The 21,947-nt window shown below is 41.3% G+C and overlaps 1 protein-coding gene across 1 annotated transcript in view; it reads right to left on the bottom strand.

Moving 5' to 3' along the window:
• The window catches only part of Supt6h (SPT6 homolog, histone chaperone and transcription elongation factor), a 33,823-nt gene that overhangs the window by 10,248 nt on the left and 1,628 nt on the right, over positions 1 to 21,947 (bottom strand). Inside the window, exons 2-25 of the mRNA XM_046446816.2 lie at positions 13,986 to 14,128; positions 13,116 to 13,271; positions 12,942 to 13,018; positions 12,430 to 12,622; positions 12,124 to 12,208; positions 10,996 to 11,269; positions 10,560 to 10,661; positions 10,182 to 10,298; positions 9,771 to 9,860; positions 9,424 to 9,566; positions 8,434 to 8,582; positions 8,181 to 8,279; positions 7,468 to 7,597; positions 7,233 to 7,383; positions 6,904 to 7,058; positions 6,538 to 6,733; positions 5,823 to 5,962; positions 5,585 to 5,702; positions 3,396 to 3,472; positions 3,036 to 3,171; positions 2,311 to 2,448; positions 2,067 to 2,234; positions 1,343 to 1,470; positions 19 to 226 (exon numbers count right to left, since the gene is read on the bottom strand). Of these exons, the coding sequence (XP_046302772.1) occupies positions 19 to 226; positions 1,343 to 1,470; positions 2,067 to 2,234; positions 2,311 to 2,448; positions 3,036 to 3,171; positions 3,396 to 3,472; positions 5,585 to 5,702; positions 5,823 to 5,962; positions 6,538 to 6,733; positions 6,904 to 7,058; positions 7,233 to 7,383; positions 7,468 to 7,597; positions 8,181 to 8,279; positions 8,434 to 8,582; positions 9,424 to 9,566; positions 9,771 to 9,860; positions 10,182 to 10,298; positions 10,560 to 10,661; positions 10,996 to 11,269; positions 12,124 to 12,208; positions 12,430 to 12,622; positions 12,942 to 13,018; positions 13,116 to 13,271; positions 13,986 to 14,094 (3,339 nt within the window). The 5' untranslated portion in view covers positions 14,095 to 14,128. The remainder of the gene's footprint in view (positions 1 to 18; positions 227 to 1,342; positions 1,471 to 2,066; positions 2,235 to 2,310; positions 2,449 to 3,035; positions 3,172 to 3,395; positions 3,473 to 5,584; positions 5,703 to 5,822; positions 5,963 to 6,537; positions 6,734 to 6,903; positions 7,059 to 7,232; positions 7,384 to 7,467; positions 7,598 to 8,180; positions 8,280 to 8,433; positions 8,583 to 9,423; positions 9,567 to 9,770; positions 9,861 to 10,181; positions 10,299 to 10,559; positions 10,662 to 10,995; positions 11,270 to 12,123; positions 12,209 to 12,429; positions 12,623 to 12,941; positions 13,019 to 13,115; positions 13,272 to 13,985; positions 14,129 to 21,947) is intronic.

Here is a 21,947-nt window from a genome sequence, read left to right as displayed (position 1 = left end):
TTCCATACTTTCACCTACCTGCCTCTCCAGTTCTTCTGCAAAGGCATCAAGGTCCAAGTCCTTGAGTCGCTCTGGGTTTTCCAAGATTTCTTCAAGGGCTCCTGCAGGATTGGCATCCTCAGCTGATTCATCATATTCCAGGGCATCCACGGCCATCTTCCTAGCCCACTCATAGGTCTCAGGGTGGACACGAGAACCATCAAGGACTTCAATGTATGAGTCAGTGCTAAAGGAAAGGCAGAAAAGGAGCAGGATATAGAAGGAGAAGCTTCTAGTAGCAACCCAATGTCCACCAATGGGGAACTAGTTAAATAAATCAGGGCACTTCCATACGATGGAACACCATACAGCCATTAAAAAGAATGAGGTAGATCTATGTGTGCTGATATGGGAAGATGGCCACGATATACTGATAAGTGAAAATGCACTGCAAAACACTATGAACCATATGATCCCATTTTTGTAGTAAATGGGTAGTTAGTAAATGCATAGCAAAAATAAAATTTAGAAAAACTATAATATACATAAAAATTGTTATGGTAGTTATCTCTGGGGGGTGGGATTATGGGGGACTTCCACTTTCTGCATAATATTTATATATGTTGAATTTTATATAATGAACTTATATGAGTCTTAAGATAAAACAAGAAGGGGGAAAAAAAGACCTCTGAGAATTTGCTGACAGCTATTTTCCCCCATAAAGCCTTCCCAGGCTGGTCTTGCCCGTGCACTCACATGGACCTATGTTATTCGTGGAGTGTTACAGCAAAGCTGAGTGGAAAATGAAGTTTTAGAACTTGAAGCCTATTTCCCCACTGACTTCCATTACTGAATGAGGAGCTATGTGCCCGTGGAAAAGATCCTCCAAAGACTGAGTTGATAACTTCTGGAGAGGAAGAGGTCAATAGTGAAGTCCAAAGTCCAAGTGAATAGAACTTTCTCTCAATAACATCATCTTAAAACATAACAAATCTCTCTCCCCCTTCCATATCTGTTCATACCCACACTTTTTCCATTGCCCCTGCTATTCCCACCCTTATATGGCTGCATCAAACCATAATAACAAAATAAGTTTGTGTTCACTGAACAGAATCTGTGTTTTCTATCCTTAATTTATAAACTAAATTGGACCTTTTATGTTTTTGTCACATGAAAAAAGCCTCACATAATTGAGCTGATCTTTTCCATAGGTCAGGGGCTCTTGACCAAATAAAGACTCTTTATCTTTAAAACATTTCCTAATTTAAATGTCTTGGGGCCCTTTGGCAGCCCTAATTCCCTGAAACCCCAAATCAAAGTCCAAAGGGAATTCCTCTTGGCCCATCTAGGCAGAGGGCATCACCTGTCCCCCAGGGAGGCTGTGTCAATCTTGAGGAAGCCAGCACAATTCATGAAGACTTTGGGACCCATGTGGCACATGGTGACCAACTGGGTGCGGCTTTCAAGGCGTGTGTTGTTCTGCTTCAGAATCTAGGGGAGAGAACTCAGGTAAGCCAGGACAGTAAGCATGCCCCACCTCCTTAGTTTACTTTCAGGTCTCTATTAGCCCTCCATGACTCCATAAAGGAACTCTGTCCCCACTCAATATCTATCTAAACATAAAACCACATTATCTACCACTAAAATCATTTCTTCAATGAACTAGATTATACCCATCAGACTATCTATAATTAGCAAACTTGAAAGTTTGACACAATATGTACTGTCTTAAGGAAAAGAATATTACCAATACTTTTGAAGATCAAAAAATGCTAAATGCTTTTTCTTCCCACTGGAAAAATTATTCCACTACCCTGAGATTCACGTCTAGCATTCCTTTGCTTTCTCCTCTTTCAAATCATGGCTTATGGCCATCTATTCTATGAGCCACTAGAGTACAGTAGTGAAGAAGATAGCTTTGGCCACCTGGGTCTGAAGTGGTAACTCTCACTAGTTGAGTGATTCTGAACAAGATGCTTTATCTTTCTGACCATGGTCTTCCTGATCTGTCAAATCATACTGATAAATATGTCTTCATGTGTAATGAAATGGTAATTTCTGAATTTTCTAATTTAACCCAATCCTACCTTCAGGAGGTGGGTCCCTTTTCGAGGTCCCAGGCCACAGACATACTGGATCAAGGCCTGGCTGTAAGGATGAGCAATGGCACGGTTGACATCAACCCCAACTTCATTGACCCGGTTGATAAATTCACAGTACAAGGCATTCAGCAGCTCCTCTTTCACAACATGTTCCTATTGACATACAGCAGGCAGGGATAAGGTTACTGTGCTTTTTTACTCAACTAGCCGGCCTGTCAAATCTACTCACCTGCAAGGGGTGAAATTTGAGACATAGGATGTCTTCATCAGAGCTGCACACTTGAGCAAATTCTATCAGAGGGTCTTGGATGCGCCGAGCCAGAGAGACTGCCTGTCTCAGTACAGGAGGATAATCCCGGAACTCTGCCTAGAGTCAAATGAGGGTTAGCAGGGCCTTAAAGTCCCCTCATACCACCACCAAGAGGAAATCCAAACCATTCTGGCTTGAAGCCACTTTCTTTTCTCTTCTAGGACCCTTTTTCCTAGAACCAATTTAACCTCAGGGGCTCCCCAAATGCACTATAACTGGCAACATGAAAAACTTCTGCAAATGTTAAGTGAACAGGTAGAGTGCGATAATCTTTCATTTTTTTGTGTGTGTGTACCGGGGATTGAACCCAGGAGACTTAACCACTAACTCACATTCCCACCCCATTTTTGTATTTTATTTAGAGACAGAGTCTTAAAATAAAGAATGAGTTGCTTAGGGCCTCACTAAGTTGCTGAGGCTGGCTTTGAACTCATGATCCTCCTGCCTCAGCCTCCCAAGCTGCTGGGATTACAGGCATGCATTACTGCACCTGGCAACAAATATAGACTTCGTGTTTTAAAAAGAAAAGTACTAATCTTATTTTAAAAGTATTTATCAGAGCTGGGCTTTCTTTTCCTATTAAATATCTCTGAGATTAATAGCACTTATCCGGGTATGCCCTAAGGGTGGGACTGCAGCATTACCTCTGACTTCTTGCTGTTCATATAGAGAATAGCCAATTCGTTGTCAACCAGCTCCACCCCAATGGAAGACAGCTGTTGGCCCTGGTCCAGCTCATGCACGATGCGCTTCACATCCTCAATCAACATTTGGGCATCCCTGAAGGGATGAGGAATATTGGTCAATGGATATATTTTCTCAGGAATGGGTGGTCTCTCATCTGGGATGGGGTGAGGAGGAAAGAGCTTTAAAAACAAAAAGGAACAATATCCCCTGGGGATATCAAAAAACTCTAATCATTATAGGCAAATGCCAAATTCAACCATAAGAGATGAGTTACTTTTGGTCATGGCCTTCAACCAGGCCTAGCCCAGTGCCTTTACCTGTTCTCTCCTGCAACTGTCACCACATGAGGCTTCTTGTTCAGAAGAAATTTCTTTAGGGTTTCAATGTCTTGAGCCTGGATTGAAAGAAAATCAGAGCTAATTGGCTCTAAGCATGGAGATTTCAGGTAGTTCTTTCTCCCTATGTAGCTTGAGATCTTATAAGACTGGAGAACAGCAAAAGCTAGAAGAGTCTCAGAGAACATCTGGTCCAAGTTGCTATCAAGGATCCATTCCCACACACCTGGCCAGCCTGCGTCTGCTTAACCCTTCTACTGACTAGAACTCACTCTGATGACATTAGTAACCACTGGCCAGATATGAAGAATAGAGAGGTAGAAAACTGTTCTCTTTTATTGTGAACCAAAACCCATCTCCCCCCAACATTTAGCCATTGGCCCTAGTTCTTCCCCACCACCCACTCAGGTCCTAGTTTTTATCAAGGAAAACAAAGAACTGGAGTTTGCCCTCTTTTTGGTGAGGACCCCTTGAAAAGGTCAACATGGGAAATATGTCTCCTCTTCTTCAGTACAAAGATGTGGAATCCCTATTACAGTTCTTATGTCTTAACTTCCTGACACCTTGATATCCTATAGTTTTTTGTGGATTCCTATTTCATTTCTTTTATTTATTTATCTTTAAAATTTTTTTTTTAGTTGTAAATGGACACAACGTCTTTATTTTGTTTATTTACTTTTTATGTGGTGCTGAGGATTGAACCCAGTGCATTATACATGCTAGGCAAGCATTCTACCGCTGAGCAACAACCCCAGCCTTCCTATTTCATTTCTGGTATAACTTTTTCTTTCTTATTTCGGGTTCCGGGGATTGAACTCAGGGGCACTTGACCACTGAGTCACATGCCCAGAACTATTTTGTATTTTATTTAGAGACAGGATCTCACTGAATTGCTTAGTGCCTCACTTTTGCTGAGACTGGCTTTGAGCTCTCAATCCTCCCGCCTCAGCTTCCCAAGCCACTGAGATTATATAGGTAGGTATCACCGTGCCCCACTCTGGTGTGACTTCTGCTGAAAATCTGAGTATAACACAGTGAAGGGGGGCAGCAGTGTTAACAAAAAGCAAAATCTGGCACATGATAATGAGATTGATAAGCAGGCTTATCTGAGCCCCAGGGAACTTCTCATTGGTGACATTCCATAAGTCCCTGGATTTCTAACTCTAGTGTCATTTTATTCCTCCTTTCTAGAAATGTTGTACATCTCTCCTTTTCTTGGCCAGATCTGAAGAATGGAGAGGTAGAAAACTGTTCTCTTTTTTTTTATGAACCAAAACCCATATCCCACTAATACTTAGCCATTGGCCCTCATTTTCTTGGGCTGCTCCCAACTTTCCAATACCTCTTAATTTCCTAGGTAGAATAATTCAATACCTCTGTCATCCCCCAAATATAGCTGGGCAAGGTTCAGATGGTCTCCAGTGTAACTACATGCCCAGTGGGGTAAGTGTCTAAATAGTCTTTGTCCTTCTTAAAATAGATGTTCAATGTTAGACATGGTGTCACACGCCATATAAGCAGAACACAACACAAGGAGTTTGGGGCCTTTTGTTTGAATACTAAGCATGTGTTAATATTTCTTAAGATTATTATACTTCTGACTTAAACTTGGGGTGTGGTATAAATACACTTGGGCCTTATTTATATAAATCATGGCCTATTAGGACTATGCTGATGTTCTGATTTCCATTTTAAGATTTTAAAAAAAAAATTTTAAATAAGCTTTTGTTATTCTTTTTTTTTTTTTTTTTTTGAATGAGGCTCTGACAATTAAATTGTAAGATACTGTTATGGGAGAAAAAATAATTCAGAAATATACCAACTAGATGAATTTAAATCCTCTTTCCCTAGCAAAAGAAGGGTTGAAAGGATAAAGTGGGAAAAGTTTGGCTGCATGTCCCAGTGGCTTTCAGCTCCTGGAACAATCTGACCTAGATGCTAATGAGAAAAGAGGTAACAAAGGCAGCCCAGAAGCACACAAGGTCTCTGAAAATTCTGAATCAGATAACATGAGTGCCATCTACTGCCCATGGAATGAGAATGATCTCAGGATGTAAAGTCAGTGACCAGATCAGAGATAATCAGGGTCTTGCAGGGAATGCTGCTTAACACTTATCCCACTGAATTATAGGATGTATACTTGCTAACAAACCCCCATCCTGGAGACTTGCCTTCTTTTCCCGCTCTTCTTCTCTCCAGGCAGTTCGCCGTTTGGTAAAATGGGGCAGCCGGAGGAAGTCTGTCACTTCTCCTTCACCATTGACCAGAGCACAGAACACAGGGTGATCTCTGCAGCCCCCAGAAAAAGAACAGAGCAATATTCAGTCATGTAAAGCTATGAAAAAGAGAATAAAATGAAAAGCCAGATAAGAGACTGTGCAGAGCAGGCAAGAAGGAAGAGTTAGGTACCTGGCAGAGGAGAAAGCAATGCCTAGGACTCTAATGCCTTTCCCTTGATTCTCATCCATGAAGTCATCATCTTCCTCTACCTGCTGATCTGGTCGGTAGGGCGCCACCCTCAACCAGTTATAGAGCTTCCGGCTACAGGCCTGGGAGGAGACACATATTAGTCATCAGGGTCACCAAGTGTGCCAAGGAAGAGCACACATATGCAAAGAAGTGCATTCATTATGTGCACATGCTCCTACTTTTTTATGCAGACTTACAACCCAAAAGCATATTTTGCTTTTGGAGACAAGGCAGTGCACAGAGACAGTGACACAAACAAGAATGTTTTGATGTGGGCAAAGGGAGGAAGAGGGTCCTTAGTTGGAGAGCTTCCACTGCCTCTGAGATTATGTGGTACATTGCCGCAGTATTTCTACATTGGCCACAGGATGACTAAGGGATTCCTTCATTCTTAGTTCTATTAGATAAATCATATAACTACAGAGAATGGACAAGTCTTTATTTATTTATTTTTGTGTATATGGTACTAGGGATTTTTCCTAGTGCCAAGTACATGCTAGGCAATTATTCTACCACTGTGCCACATCCCTAGGCTTTTTAAATTTTTTATTTTTAGACAAGGTCCTGCCAAGTTGTCTAAGTTGGCTTCTCCTGCCTCAGCCCCAAGTAGTGGGGATTGTTGGAGTATGCCACCACACCAGGCTTATATCCTCACCTTTATGACATATTCCTTGGCCTCAGACAACAACTTATTCTTGAGCTCTTTGGCCATCTGCACATAGAGGAACTGCTGTAATGCTCGTTCAATGGCCATGGTGCGTTGCCGGTTCCACTCCTGCACCTGGTGGCTGAACTCATCTCGGTAGTAAAATTGTTTGATCTCTTCAAAGTATGTCTGGTCATTGCCATAGCTGGGGAGAGATACAAACTATGTAAGGGATGGATAAAGGTGACACCCAGATGTCCATGAACACTGAGCGAGCCAGGGACAATGGCTTGCTCAATTCTGAAATGGTGGTTCATGAGGCACCCCTGCTTCCATCAGTCTTCCTGAAAGATGCCAGACCAGGGCTCTGCTTACCCTTCAACTCCCTTCATATCTATGCTGATGTCAATGGTGAGTAGTCCTTCTTCTTCTGCCAGGCCTATCTTGAGGAACTGGTCATCTCTCAGTTCTTTAACAGGTTTGTTCTTTAAGTACTTAAAGGAATAAGCGTAGTGGGCCTCATCCACATCCTGTATACATTGAGAGGGAATCATTAGTCTATGGATAGGCAGGTCCTAACCCTTAGAAAAAAGACTGCCACTTTTAGTAGGCAGACAGCTCAGCTAAACAGAAGGCATAAGATTCAATTTGATCAAACAGAGAGCAGAGCCAAATCTTGGATCAAAGCCCCTTGCCCAGCTCACCTTTCTACCTTTCTTGGTAGGGGTTATATTTAACTTGGCTCTCTCCTGGAAAGTTTGCCTCAGCACCTGGCGGACAAGGGGCTCACGTGCAATCTGTAGTGCTACCATGTATCGGGCACCTTCCAGCACAGCTTCTGGAGTAGGAAACTGGCTGTGGGGAAAATAGTGGAGCTGAAGGATAACGGTGTCTTGGCCCTCAGGCTCTTGTCCTACCAGTCACCTGTTACATGCCTACCTGCAAACATAATCCTTGGCCAGCTCCAAAGGCTCTGCCGGGAATTGTTCTGTCTCATGCCGCTGGTAGCTATCCCGGAGGTTCTCCCCAAATTGCTCAGGAGTAAGCCCAAACTTTTTGGCCAGGCCATCTAACAAAACAAACAAGAGAATAAAATGTAAGGAAGCACCTGGACTGATAAGCCTTTTGGCTTTCAAAGTCCAGAATAGCTGCTGTGGGAACCAGACTTTAAAAGGGCCACAAATGAGAAGAATTGGACTTGTAAAAGAACAATGAAAAAACTGACTTTAGGGGCTGGGATTGTGGTTCAGTGGTAGAACGCTCACCTAGCACATGTGAGGCCCTGGGTTCAAACCTCAGCACCACATAAAAATAAATGAATGGAACAAAGGTATTGTGTCCAACTACAACTAAAAAATATTAAAAAAAAACTGACTTTAAGCACAAGAAAAGCTTTTATTAGACATCTGAAATAGGACAGATTCTTCCTCTGAGTGTGAATTTCTCATGACTTCAGGAATTCAGGGAGAGGATGGACCATTAGCATAGAGTAGAGGTAGGTGGGAGGGAAAGTGCTTATGGGGACCCTGTAGTAGGTTGGTTTGGCAATGGATTGGTGATTGACTTTAGATATCCTTTCCTCTTCCTACCCACTAGCCCTCCTCTTGGGTAACTCCCTTGCTCAAGGGTAGAATGCCCAGGCTGGTTGTTACCTAGCCCTGCGCTCTGGCAAATGGTATACATGTCTCGGCGGGAGGCCTGCTTGAGCTCTGGGCCCCTCTGCTCCTCGTCTTCTGCTTCTTCACCTTCACCTGGAAAGAAAATGCATAGGTCGTTAGGCTTTAGCTTTCAATCACTCCCAAAAATCTGACATATGTTGAGAAGCCCAGAAGGGCACCCAGCCAAGGGCACCCTTCGAAATGCTACAGCCATCAAGTATCCTGCATATTCTTTTCTAGTACTCACCTTCTTCATCTCCCTCCTCCCTTACACGCTTTAGCTTCTTGCGGCTAGCTTTGGCAGCATTCTGCATCCTGGGGATATCACGGCCATAGTAAAGCAGGAAATGGTTATAGACATCTTTTAACTCATCCATTGATTGTACGTCCTTGAGTCTGAAGGGAAAGGACATAAGATCTCAGTTATCACCGAGGAAGTTACTCAGTTATTGCTCAACTCAGTTTTTCTATAAGACATCCAATTCTCAGGAGGGAATATCCCAAGTAGGATGGGTACCTGCATTAGTGATGCATGCCTGTAATCCCAATTATTAAGAAGGACAGCAAGTTCTAGGCCAGTCTCAGCCACTTAACCAGACCCTCAGCAACTCAGGGAGGCCCTACCTCAAGATAAAAAAATATGAAGGGCTAGGGATATAGTTCAGTATTAGAGTGCCCCTTAATTCCTAATACCTGGAGACACACACACACATATACAAGTTCCAGACCATAACTTAAGTGCAACCAAGGTATCTTAAAGGAGTATATCAAACTGAAGATGACTGGTGGTGGTTAGAAATGAAATCATTAAAGGAGAGGCAGATGAGGCAGATATCTTGCAAAGTTCAAAAAGTTCTTGGGTCTTCTCCTCGACTTCATAATTTGGATACTGATCCCATATGTTCCCCCACTATCCCTACCCTGACTACAAGCTTGCTTATTATAATTTGCATTCCATAGTTTTATCTACATGGAATAAATGTACAGATCACCAAATGTAAGTACCTGATAATTCTAATAGGTAAATTTTTGGTAAATAAATCAAGAGTTTATCTTTTTCTATATCAACATGGATAACTAAGGTTAATTTGGAGGAAGATCACTTTTAATGTGTTGACAAGTTGGATTTCTAAGGGGTAAGGCCCTGACCCATGAATTTTGCAAAGTGACATTGCTGGGGGTCAGGGGTGCCTTTGGTCTGAGGGCTCCCTGTAATGAAACAAACCGTGTGTGCTACCTCTCCATGTCAGTGGTGTCCAGAGCCCGGATGCCATCAGCAAGAGGTTTGTCAGGATCAGCAGAGATTTGCTCATATTGATAAGCTTGCATCTTCTCAAACAGTCTTGTTAAGTTTTCTTTGCGGATCCTCAACTGGGTCCACTAGGGCGGGCAGGGCAGGAGTAAGGACTGTTACTCAGCCCTGAAGACCCAAGGCTGCTATTCCTTCATCAAGAGATCCAGTGGGGGGGAGACCGGCAGATCAGGGAGGCAGACCAGGGAGTGGGGCACTGGATTTATAGTACCCTGGTAATAATGGTGACCAACCCTGCCCATAGTGCCTTCGGGGCCATGTATCCATGTTACCTTTTCATCCCACTGCCATACTCTCCATAGGTCATTGATATGCAACTCAGGTTCCACATACTCTTTTCGGTAGAAGGCAATAAAAGGTACCTAGGGTAGCAAAAAGACTGCAGTCACCTAGAAGATCTGCAAGAATCTCCTCTCCCAGAGGATAATCTTTTTTTTTTTTTTTTTCCACTAACAGCTCCAGGAATTTGAAGTCAGAAGCATGACCTTCCCAACAGGGGAGGATAATATTGCAGACAGGGTAGACTGTCCTCTGTTCATTAGTCTGCTAGTTCTAACACTTGAGTAAGGGACTACATCTGGGGAAGGAGAAGAGGGGGGTCCCTTTTGACTTAGGTAGCTACTTTTCTCTCATCCTCTAACTGAATTTCTAACCAATAGACTACTAAAGCTTGAGTCAGCTACCTCAAAATGCTGATTTCGCATGAAGCCCAGGGCTTCTTTAATTTTCTGAATTGTACTGGGTCCTTTTCGACTGAAGCTGCTTGTTGGCTGCCCTCGGTCCAGGTAATCACAGCTTTCCTATAGTAGGAAAAGAAAAAACAGCAAGATACCATTACTCGTTTTGCCTTATCATACAGAACTGTTTCATAGCACAAGATTGCCTTATTTGAGATGAAATCTAGGAAAAAATCTCTCTCTCTCTCTCTCACATACACACACACACACACACACACACATTTTCAGTATGAGGCACACAGAAGCATAGGTCAGGGAAGGAGCACACCCCCCATCTTAATCAAGTGACTTCTATTTCATGTCAAGTTATCTTTTTTTAGCTACCTGTAGAGAAATGGTTGGCGTGGCAAAGGCATTCCTGTATATCCAGTCAGCTTCTTCTTCTAATTCATCATCTTCGGCCCCCTTGACTGGGATGGAGCGGAGCTGTAGCAAATAAGAGGGTGAGATTGACTTTAACTTGTATCCTGTTTATGAAAACATACACTTCTTCTGGAGAGAAACTGTGATACTTTGGCACACATTTCCAGTACCCAGCAGTATTGTCTGTCACGAAATAAACACTTCATAAATTTGCTAAAAAGCCCCATTTCAAGATCCACGAGCAGGGTGATATAGTCTATTTTCTATAAGAGCTAGACTCCCTGGACCTTGGTCAGATGGGGTTAACAGGTTACGTAATTTCAGATTGCTATGAGATTGTTTCACGGCCTCAAAATGATGGTGAATCAGCAGAAGGCAAAGGCTGGTGGTTTCTTACCTGGAACCTCTCAGGCAAGTCAGTGGCTCGGATTTCATTGTCTTGATCTGTGAGGTGGCTGCTTTCCAGCTCACTGGGCTCGTACATCTCAAAGATGCTCCTGCGGCTCACACGCTTCTTGGTGGTCTTCTTGGGGCGCACTCTGATTTCACCTTCGGCCTCATCATCCTCATACTCATACTCTTCCTCCAGTTCTTCATCATACTCATTGTATTTCTCAAACTCGTCATAATCAAAATCCACGCCAAAAATCTCCTGGGCTTCTTGCAGTGCTCTGTGGGTGAGAGGAGAGAAATGTAGACTCTGTACAGATCTTTGACTTGCTCCAGGTAACTAAGAAAATCAGAAGAAGAATAAAAATAAAAGAACCATATTCACTATGGAATAAAGGCTTAGCTAGGGGATATTTCTGGGCAAACTATTGTTTATCAGAGAATAAAAAGCCCACTTTTGGCACCTGTCAGTTTCAGAAATCAAATAGCAATAGGGCAGATGGGTCTAACACTCTACTTGGCAGATCTATATTCCACTAAGGTATTACTGTATTTCCTCAGAGCAAAAGCATTCAAAGTTACTTATTATTATTATTATTTTGATACTGGGGATTAAACACAGGGTTGTTTAACTCCTGAGTCACATCCTTAACTTTTTTTTATATTTTGTTTAGAGATAGGGTCTCGCTGAGTTGCTTAGGCTGGCTTTGAGCTCATGATCCTCCTGCCTCAGCCTCCCAAGCGACCAGGGTTACAGGCATACACTACCATACCTGGCAAGCTTTCTAACTTGTAAACTTTGATGCAGGTACCCTTTTCCCACAAAAATCACATTTAGAAGGCATAAATATAAATGAATAAACATGGAGCTGCAGGAAGAAGAGGGATGCTGGAGCCTTGCCCATATCTTAATTCTTTAAGAAGCCCTAAAATGCAAAGTGAGCTCTCAGGGCTTAAAGGAACAGTCTGAAACCACTGCCAAACAGAGGGTATCTAAGACACCGAAGCAAAATAGTTGAGAGCTGGGGATGTGCCATTTTGGGGGAGGCAAAAATAGTTGAGAGCTGAGGATGTGCCTTGCCGGGTGGGCATACTCAATGCCTTTATCACCACTTTGTATCAGACCCCCACTCACGCATCTGTGTATCCGGGAAGCTTTTTCCGCCACTTGGGTTTTTTCAGAGGCTGTCCATCGTCATCCACAATGAAATCATCAATATCTGGGTAGAGAAGTAACAGTTTAGTACTCAGGGTCAAAGGCTGATGCAGGACTAAATGGTTTTAGTTCCTGCCAGTAAGAAAAGTACGAAGATTGAAAAAAACAACTTTTGTGTCAAATGCAAGGCCCTGTAGCTGAAGAATGGCCTCCTATTCTGCTCCTAGAGGCCAGGGCATCTCAATGACTATCTAAACATTGTTTTCCCTGCCCAATGCCACATACCCGACTCTTCATCATCTTCCTCTTCCTCCTCTGGAGGAGCCATGGGGGCCTCCACGGCTTCCTGTCCTTCTTCCCCTTCCCCATCTTGGAATATTTCTTCTGCAATAGCCTCTTTTTCATGTTCCTCCTTGCCATATTCCTCTTCATCATCATCTTCATCATCTGACATTTTTTTGACACGCCGGTACTTTTGCTGGTGGTGAGAAAACCTGCCTCATCAGGATCTGAAGGTTCTATTGTAAGAATGCCTGCTCTTTAGTCTCATTCTCACCTTCCTACTCTAGTTATATTAGCCAAGGGAGACTAGAAAGAACATGCGCGTGATGCTCTTTTGGCTCCATGACCCACCCTTGAAACTGACAAGCCTCAGATCTGGGCTCCACAGCATGATACCCACATCTTTTTCTTCTCTGAAGTTCCCCAAACTGTTCTGGATCTATCTCCTTTCCAAAAGATATAATTTCAAGGGCTTTCCTTCACCCCCCCAGGACAAAGACAAAGAATACACTTACTCCTCGTTTCACTTTGACACCCAAATTCTCCTCAATGAGGTCAAAATCATCATCCTCCAGGCGGTCATCAAAAGATGCTAAAGAAAACAAAGTGTTACCCATAACAACGGGAAGGCCCCTTCCCCACTGCAACTTCTACCTAAGCCTCATCTAACCTGAGGAAACACTACTCACTGCGTTTTCTCTTCTTGTGGCCAACATCATCTTCTGAATCACCAGAGTCACTGCCTTCATCTTCCTCCCCATCATCTTCATCATCATCATCATTGATAAAGCCTTTTAAATTGCCTTGTTCATCTTGATCATCTAGATTCTCCTCCTCCTCCTCATCTGGAAAACATGTATGTTTGAGGCATGGAGATCAGGGAACAGGATGGATGGTGGTGCAGGGCCACCTGCTTAACTATAATTTTTCATTCACCCTGAACCTAATGATGGTACAGGTGCCACAATAACTCTTCTGTTCATGTAAAGGTACAAAACATAGCCATCAACCAGGATAGTTTGTTTTCTACATTGACCATTTGTCTTTAGGAAACACCATCTTAATTACTTTGGCTCTACAAAATTGTTACTAGCAATTTTATAGACACCAATAACTAATTTTCCTCTGTTTATAAACTCAGTGGCTGCATTCCTTCTTTGAGCCATAAATCTCTGATAAAACTTATATTTCCCTTTAAAGTCACTTTAGAGTTTTCTGCTGATGATCCTAAAGGTTGGGCTTGGCCAGAGTAATAGGAAACTATGTGCATAAGCACCGCTAGGACTAAAGGCAGGAAGCATTATATATGTATTTATTTACTGTTTGTCCCCCACCAAAACTCTACAATAGCTGGTGTTTTGTGTTCCTACTTCTAAGTACAATGCCTGGCATACAGCAGACAGATGCTCTAAGCATTTTGTAAGAATGACTGAAAGTTCTCAAGTTGGTACCTCATGTGTGAGAACTTCTGTGCTCAGTCTGAGCCTTTCATCAGCAAGAATCCAACTATCCAAAGCTTAGTAATAGTAGGGAGAAGCTTGAGGCTGGGGCCTCCTCACCATCATCCTCCTCTTCCACAAATTTCTTGGTGACTCGGGGCACCACTTCGCCTTCATCATTGTATTCTTCCTCTGACTCCTCAGCCTCACTTTCCACAAAATCAGACATTGCTGCAGCTTCTTAACAGCTTGCCTGAAGAAGACTAAGGAAGGGAAGGAGATGATTAAAAAAAAAAAAAAAAATGAGACACATGATCTTACAGAGAAATCTTAAACCTTTTCACAAAAAGTCTTTTAGCCATCTGTCCCAGCTCTGAATACTCAATCATTTCTACTTAAAGAGAAGAAAGAATCAGATAGCTATGGGTACAGTTTAGTGGTAAAGCACTTAACCAGCATGCACAAGCCCTTGGATTTGATTCCCAGCATCTCCCACCACTCCCACCCACTGACTCCATCTCTTTCACTTCCCATTTCTCCCAGGGTTGCTTCTCACATGTATATTTAAGGGGGGTGGGTGGGAAACAATTACTGAACTTGTATATGTAACATCTCTCTTACCCAGACTTTTATTTATCTTACTTACTATTCAAAGGCAGGAATGGATGGATAAGGAAATAAACTAATGTAGAATAATTATATAGGTGGGGACATGGTAGTAAAGTGAGATACTGTGACTTGCTTACAGAGGTTGGGAGAACAGTAAGTGACACCTTTATGAAAGGTGCTTTCATATACACTATTTCTGGTTATTAGCAGTCAAAAGAAAAATCCCTTTTCAAAAACCCCTTCCTGAATTTGAGGCACTTGTAAAATTGCTGGTTGGGAAAACTGTGATGGAAAAAATTGTTTTAGAAACATCAGAACCATGACTACATGTCTATCATTTACCGCCCTTGCAAAAAAACTCTGAAATCAGTCTTCCAGGGTTGACAAAACAGAGGCATTATCTAAAGAAAGACAGAGATAGTACTGGGCTTAATTTTAGAGATTATATTCTGATCTCCTCACCTAACACCTATTAATGTGGTTAATAATTTTAACTACATTATTGGATATCTCTGGGTATCAGTTCATCTGGAATATGATAGCAGCACTACTTAGATCATAGGGTAGCTGAGAATATTATATGACATAGGGGAAAGAACCTACTATTTCAATAAATGTTAACTATATTTGAATTTGAATCCTGGTCCTTGTACCAACCAATCCCAACTTCATCTTCTATTTCCCTACTTTCAGACTTACTCAATGCCTAGAAGTGCAGTGAAGAACTCCAAGAACTATATCATGAACTTTGATGGGTCTGGAGTAGGACTTGGAAATAAAAAAAAAAAACAAAAAAAACCAAAAAACAGTACACATCACACAAGTCACAAAAAACCTAACCAAGCTGGACACAGTGGTGCACATCTGTAATCCCAGTTACTTAGGAGGCTAAGGCAGGATTGCAAACCTGAGCAACTTAGGGAGACCATGTCTCCAAAAAAATAAAAAATAACAACTAAAACAAAAAACAAAAATAACAACAAGAAAAACTGGGTAGAGCAGCCCTGGGTCAAGCTCCAGCACTGCTCACAAACAAAACAGAAAATAAGAAACAAATCTAACTAAAATTAATAACATGTCTCTCCTTGGTACTTTAGGAACTGAAAAATAAAAAGTTTATTGCACAAAGTAGACACTTAAAATGTACTCTGGGGGCTGGGGATGTGGCTCAAGTGGTAGCGCGCTTGCCTGGCATGCGTGCGGCCCGGGTTCGATCCTCAGCACCACATACAAACAAAGATGTTGTGTCCACCGAAAAATAAATAAATATTTAAAAAAAAAAAAAAAAAAAAAAAAAATGTACTCTGATCCTTAATAACCACACTGTCTTATGAGTTACAACACATTTCTGTATCCATTCCAAAAGGGAGGAAATAAATCGAGAAAAATGAAGTCTTTTCCTCAAGGGGACACAACTCTTAACAGTTAAGGTCTACCTGACTCCATAGTTGTTTACACTATGTCAGTTCTCAAAGTGTGGTCCAAGCACCACCACATCTTTTCTCTCATGAGTATAGTGGAGTTTTTCAGAGGTTATATAACACGTGGCATTAGAAAAGACAGAACATAGAAACAGATAAGAAAATCTATCTGTATTCTCTTAAGGCAGATATTTAAAAATTCTGCTTAAAAAAAAAAAGGGGGGTGGGGGAGTGGCTTGGTGTCAGAGTGCTTGCCTTGCACATGTGAAGCACTGGGTTAGATCCTCAGCACCACATAAAAATAAATAAGATAAAAATATTATGTCCATCTATAACTAAAAAATAAAAAAGATATTAAAAAAAAGATTCATCTTAAAAAAAAAAAAAGGTAAAATACCACTTTTTTGGGGATTTAACTCAGAGATCCTTTACCAATGACTACATGCCCAGTCCTTTTTATTTTGAGACAGGGTCTCACTGAATTTCTGAGGTTGATCTTGAACTTGTGATTCTCCTGCCTCAGCCTCCCATGCTGTTGGGATTATAGGTGTGCACCACAGTGCCCAGATCAAAACAATACCACTCTAATCACTAATTTCTTTTTTTTTTTTTTTGGGGGGGGGTACTAGGGAGTGAAGCCAGGGGCACTTAATCACTGAGCCACATCCCCAGCCCTTTCTTAATTTTTGAGACAGAGTCTCACTAAGTTGCTAAATTGCTGAGACTGGATTTGAATTTGCAATCCTCTTGCCTCAACCTCCCAAACCACTGGGATTACAGGTGTGCAACTGGCAATTTTTTGTTCTAAATACTATTGTTATTTTTCTCTTCTTTCTTTTCTTTTTAATATTTTTAGTTGTAGATGCACCCCATACCTTTATTTTATATATTTATTTTTATGTGGTGCTGAGGATTGAACCCAGTCCCTCACATGTGCTAGGCAAGCACTCTGACACTGAGCCACAACCCCAATCCCTATTGTCATTTTTTATAAGGAATATTATTTATGTTAAAATGTAGTGGGTTTTAATACTTTGTAATTTTCAAGACTATAAAGGGATCCTGAGATTAAAAGGTTTGAGAGCCATCATAGGGTCCCCAAAGGGCTATGACAAAAGAAACCTTAGGATTAGATTGATGCCCTCTCTCTTTTCTTTTTTGAGATCTGTAACTTTAAGGTCATTTAGCTTAAGTATTGCCACAAAAGCGAATGTCTTAAACTTCTGCCAATGAAATCTGGAGCTCTAATTTTTAATTTTGACATTGCTCTCTCAGCCCTGAATTGAGTCATTAAAAATAGATTTGAGTAGTACAGCTCAGCCTACCCCCATTTGCTTTAATTAGGCTGAGACTCACAAATTCAGTCCTTTAAGGTTTCAATATCTTCAAAATAAATGCAAGCTCCTGGGGGCTGGGGTTGTGGCTCAGCAGTAGAGTGCTCGCCTCGCACATGTGAGACCCTGGGTTCGATACTCAGCACCACATAAAAAATAAATAAATAAATAAATATGTAAAATAAAGGTGTTGTGTCCAACTACAACTAAAAAATAAATATTTTTTAAAAATAAATAAATAAATGCAAGCTCCTGCAGACCAGATGCCCACAGCCTGCTTACCAGAAAAAAGTCTACCTGATCAGACAGTCTGCCTTCTATCCCTAGGGCAGCTGGTGCTCTGGGCTGCACACAGCTTGGGAAGACAGCTGTGTTATAGCTGGGGAATGCCTCTAATCTAGCTCAATGTCAAGACTACCAGTTAAAAAAAGTGTACCAGAAGCAATCCTGACTTGCTACAACTTGCAGGATCTAGATGTGCATACAGAGTGCTGCAGCAGCACTGCAGGCTAAGGATGCCAAGTAGCAACTGCTCCAGAACAAAGATAATAATTCTTTGTTTGTATATGACCTTCCTGCCTCCCTCCCCAGCACTGGTGATTAAACCCAGGGGTGCTCTAACACTGAGCTACATCCCCATCCCTTTTTACTATATTTTAAAAATTTGAGCCAGGGTCTTGCTATATTGCCCAGTCTGGTCTTGAACTTGCAATCCTCCTGCCTTAGCTTTGTGAATAGCTGGGATTATAGGCATGTGCCATAGCTCCCAGCTTGTAGATACTACTGATACATGATATCTGGGACAAACCTAATGTAGTTTGGATTTTGCATTTAGTACTTACACTCTTCAAATTTTCCCCATATTCAGAATGTAAGTTAAATCTGCAATTGGAATGGGAGTGGGTTGGTGGAGGAGAAGATTTCTCCAGGCAGAAGTCCAGTGTGGGTGCAGCAGAGAGAGACAGAAAGAGAGAGGGGTGGGGGTGGGGGGAGAGGGAGAGAGAGAGAAAGAGTTACCATGACATTTTCTGGAAAAGGAACAGAGCTGGGATCAGATTGCCATAGGGGAGGTCCTCCAGAAGTCCCTCCCTTTGAACAAGAAGTTGTAGGAGGCAAATTAAGAGAACAGAGCAAAAAGAGACCTAGTCTGTTAATTCCTTCTGCTTTACAGCTTTGATTAACCCATTTTGTTCCATCATCCTAATTGTGGACACCTACAAAAACTTAAATTGAGGAACCAACCTAGATGCCCTTCAGTAGATGAATGGATAAAGAAAATGGGGTATATATACACAATGGAATATTATTCAGCATTAAAAGAGTATAAAATCATGGCATTTGAAGGTAAATGGATGAAGTTGGGAGAATATAATGCTAAGTGAAGTTAGCCAATCCCCAAAAATAAAATGCCGAATGTTTTCTCTGATTTAAGGATGCTGCTTCATAATGTGGTTGGGGTGGGGACATAGGAGGATTAAATGAACTCTAGATATGGTAAAGGGGAAGGAGGGGAGAGGAGAAGGAATGAGAGTAGGAAAGATGGTAGAATGAGATAGACATCATTACCTAAGTACATGTATGAAGACACCAGTGGTGTGACTCTACTTTATGTACAACCAGAGATGAAAAATTGTGCTCTTCCTGTCCTGGTGGGGTTCACTATCTATCTCAAAAACTTATAAATAAATAAAGTTATGACAGAACATGATTGGGGCTTAGGGATATAGCTCAGTGGTACAGCACTTGCCTACCAGCATATAAAAAGGGCCAGAATGTGGCTCAGTGGTTAAGGATCCCTGGGTTCAATCACCAGCATCACAAAAGCGAAGTAAAACAACAAAACTCCAAAATTAATGCTGTAGGAATATGAGATCAATGTGAAGACAGATATTGGGGAATACCTCAGGAAAGATGATGCCTGAGTGAAGAATTAAGTCTGGAAAAAGGAAATATGAGCAAAAACTTGTGCTTGATAAGGCAATAGCCCCAAAATCTGTTGTAGAGTTTAAACTACAAGATACTTCATATTCTGCATTTTCTTTTTTTTTTTTTAAATATTTATTTTTTAGTTTTCGGCAGACACAACATCTTTGTTTGTATGTGGAGCTGAGGATCGAACCCGGGCCGCACGCATGCCAGGCGAGCGCGCTACCGCTTGAGCCACATCCCCAGCCCTCATATTCTGCATTTTCCGAGCAAGAGTCAAGGCCTTTTTCAAAGGTATTTATGAGTGAATACCAACTTGGAATGTAAAAACCCAAAAGTTAAAGTTTCAAAGCCTACTTAAGTTCTTTTAATTTTTTGTACCAGGGATTGAACCCAGGGGTACTTAACCATTGAGCCACATTCTAGGCCTTTTTTAGAATTTCGAGACAGGGTCTCGCTAAGTTGCTGAGGCTGGCTTTGAACTCAAAATCTTCTTGTCTCAGCCTCCCTAGTCACTAGGATTACAGGCATGCTCCACCATGCCTGGCTTAAGTTCTTTTAAATCTAGGATTTAGAACTGTTAAACCAAATGTTAAAATACAAAAAAGTTAATTTTGTTATTTTTAACATGCACATCATATTTATAGGAAAATGTTTTAGAATCTTTTCAATAATAATCTTTTCAATAAAAAAGCATTATTGTCAATATTAGTTTCTAATATTGATAATTTAAAAATAGTATTTATCACTTTTCTTTCCATGTTTCCTTGGGGAACATGAAAAGTGCAAAAGAGGAGCAGAAACAAATGACATGTGTAACCAGATTCAGAACCCTTGCAACACAGGGAAGGAGAACAGTTACTGAGCCTTGTGCCACACATATTGTTCCTGCTCTAATGTAGGGGCTGGCAATCTTTTTCTCTATTAGAGCCAGAACTGCCTTGTAGCACAAAAGCATACAGATAGTATGTAAATGACTAGACTGGCTTCATTTGACTCACACGATTTTGGTGACCATTATCCAGAAGTATAGGTCTTTAAAGAATTGATGTTGAAAGTACCATGGCATCCTCCAACAGTGGAACCTAACCTGGTTTTGAGGCAGTGCCTTCAAGCAAAGACCTTAAGAGTAAGGAATGAGGGGGTAGGGCTCAGTGCTCAGTGGCAGAGCACTTGCCTAATGTATTGTGAGGCACTGGGTTCAATCCTTATCATCACATTAAAAAAAAAAGAATGAGGAGTGAATTAACTAGAAAAATTTATTTCTTCCAGAGGGGAATTGGCAAGGGAGTAGTGGGGTTAAGGAACTTTCCAATGTAAGCCATGCACTGTGGCAGGAACAGAACAGGGCTGATACGACTGGTAACAGGGAGAATGGTTCATGAGTCAGACATGAAGGCACAGGGATCTCACCATCTAAGGATTTTAGACTCCATCCTTAAGATAACAGGAAGATAGCTCAGTGTCTAAAACAATTAATTTACTTGCTAATTCTATGAATACTAAGAAGAAAATATATACAACTCACCTATGAGGAAAGTTTAGTTATGCTGGGATGTGAAGAATGGGTAGGATATAAAGCATACAGAGCCAGAGTGAAGGGGAGTCAGTAGAAAAAGTGAGCAAGAACTTGATGTCTGGCAGCTAATATTCTAAGGCCAATGTGACTAGGGAATGGGAAAGGCAGAAGAATATGAAGGAGGAGGGAAATGTTTAAGCAGGGAATAAAGGCCATGGAAAGCCACTAGAGCTTTAAATAGGAAAATGACAAGATCTGACTTGACAGGATCCTGCTATATGGAAAATGGATTGGAGGGGGATTTAAGTGGGAACAGGGAAAACTGAGGATACTATTGCAGTAGCCAAGGTAAAAGATAATGGCTTGGAATAGGGCAGTAGCAGTGAAGACAGAGGATAGAAAACAGATTTCAGGTAAAAGTTGCAGGAATTATTGAAAGGCTGGGAAAAAGGGGTAGTAAAGACGAGTTAAAGATGAGTCTCAGAGTTCTGGCTTTGGTGTAACCACATAGTTGGAGCACTACTTAGTAAGATGGGGAATACCAGATTTGGAATGATGGGAAGATCAGAAGATCAAAATTTGTATTATATTAACATAACTAAACTAATATAATTAAGCAGGCATTATGACATTATGATTCTGGAACACAGAGAGAAGACCAGAAACGAGAAATCCAACATTTAGTCATTACATAGAGAGAAAAAGTGGCTAGCAAAGGAGACTGAAAAGAAATAGCCAAAGGGGTGGGGGGCAGAAATTCCAAGAGAAAATGTCAATGAAGCCAAGAGAAGAGAAATTAAAAATGGAGAAACTGTTTTGAATATTCCAGAGATTGAAGAAGATGAGAACAAAGTATCCACTGGATTTGGCAACACAGAAGTCATTGGCAACCTGACAAGAGCAATTTCAATTGCTGGTCAGAAAAATAGATTGGTATAGCCTGAAGAAAGAATAAAGAAAGAATAAAAGGTGAGTTGGCACAGGTAGAAATCTGGTCATGAAGGAAAATTTTAAAAATTAGGATGGTAGTTGGAGGGGCATTTGAGAGATTCCAGAATATAAACTGTATTCTTAGGGAAATAGTCTTATGGAGAGGATTTGGTGGTTGATTGCATGGAGAATAATAGAGAGGAAAGAAGCCAAGGATTACACATAGGATTGATAGTGGCGCTGTTTATTGAGATGAAGAATAGAAGCAAAGGAAAATTTATTTGCCTCCAAGATCAGATATTATCACAGTAGGTAGGCTTTCTTCTCATGGAAGAGGACTTCA

This window comes from Marmota monax, unplaced genomic scaffold, assembly GCF_021218885.2.
Source record: "Marmota monax isolate L192 unplaced genomic scaffold, Marmota_monax_Labrador192_F-V1.1 WCK01_AAM20220418_F8-fsc00138, whole genome shotgun sequence".
Taxonomy (NCBI): domain Eukaryota; kingdom Metazoa; phylum Chordata; class Mammalia; order Rodentia; family Sciuridae; genus Marmota; species Marmota monax.
The sequence above is the reverse complement of the archived record's forward strand: the minus strand, read 5'-3'. Positions and strand labels throughout refer to the sequence as shown.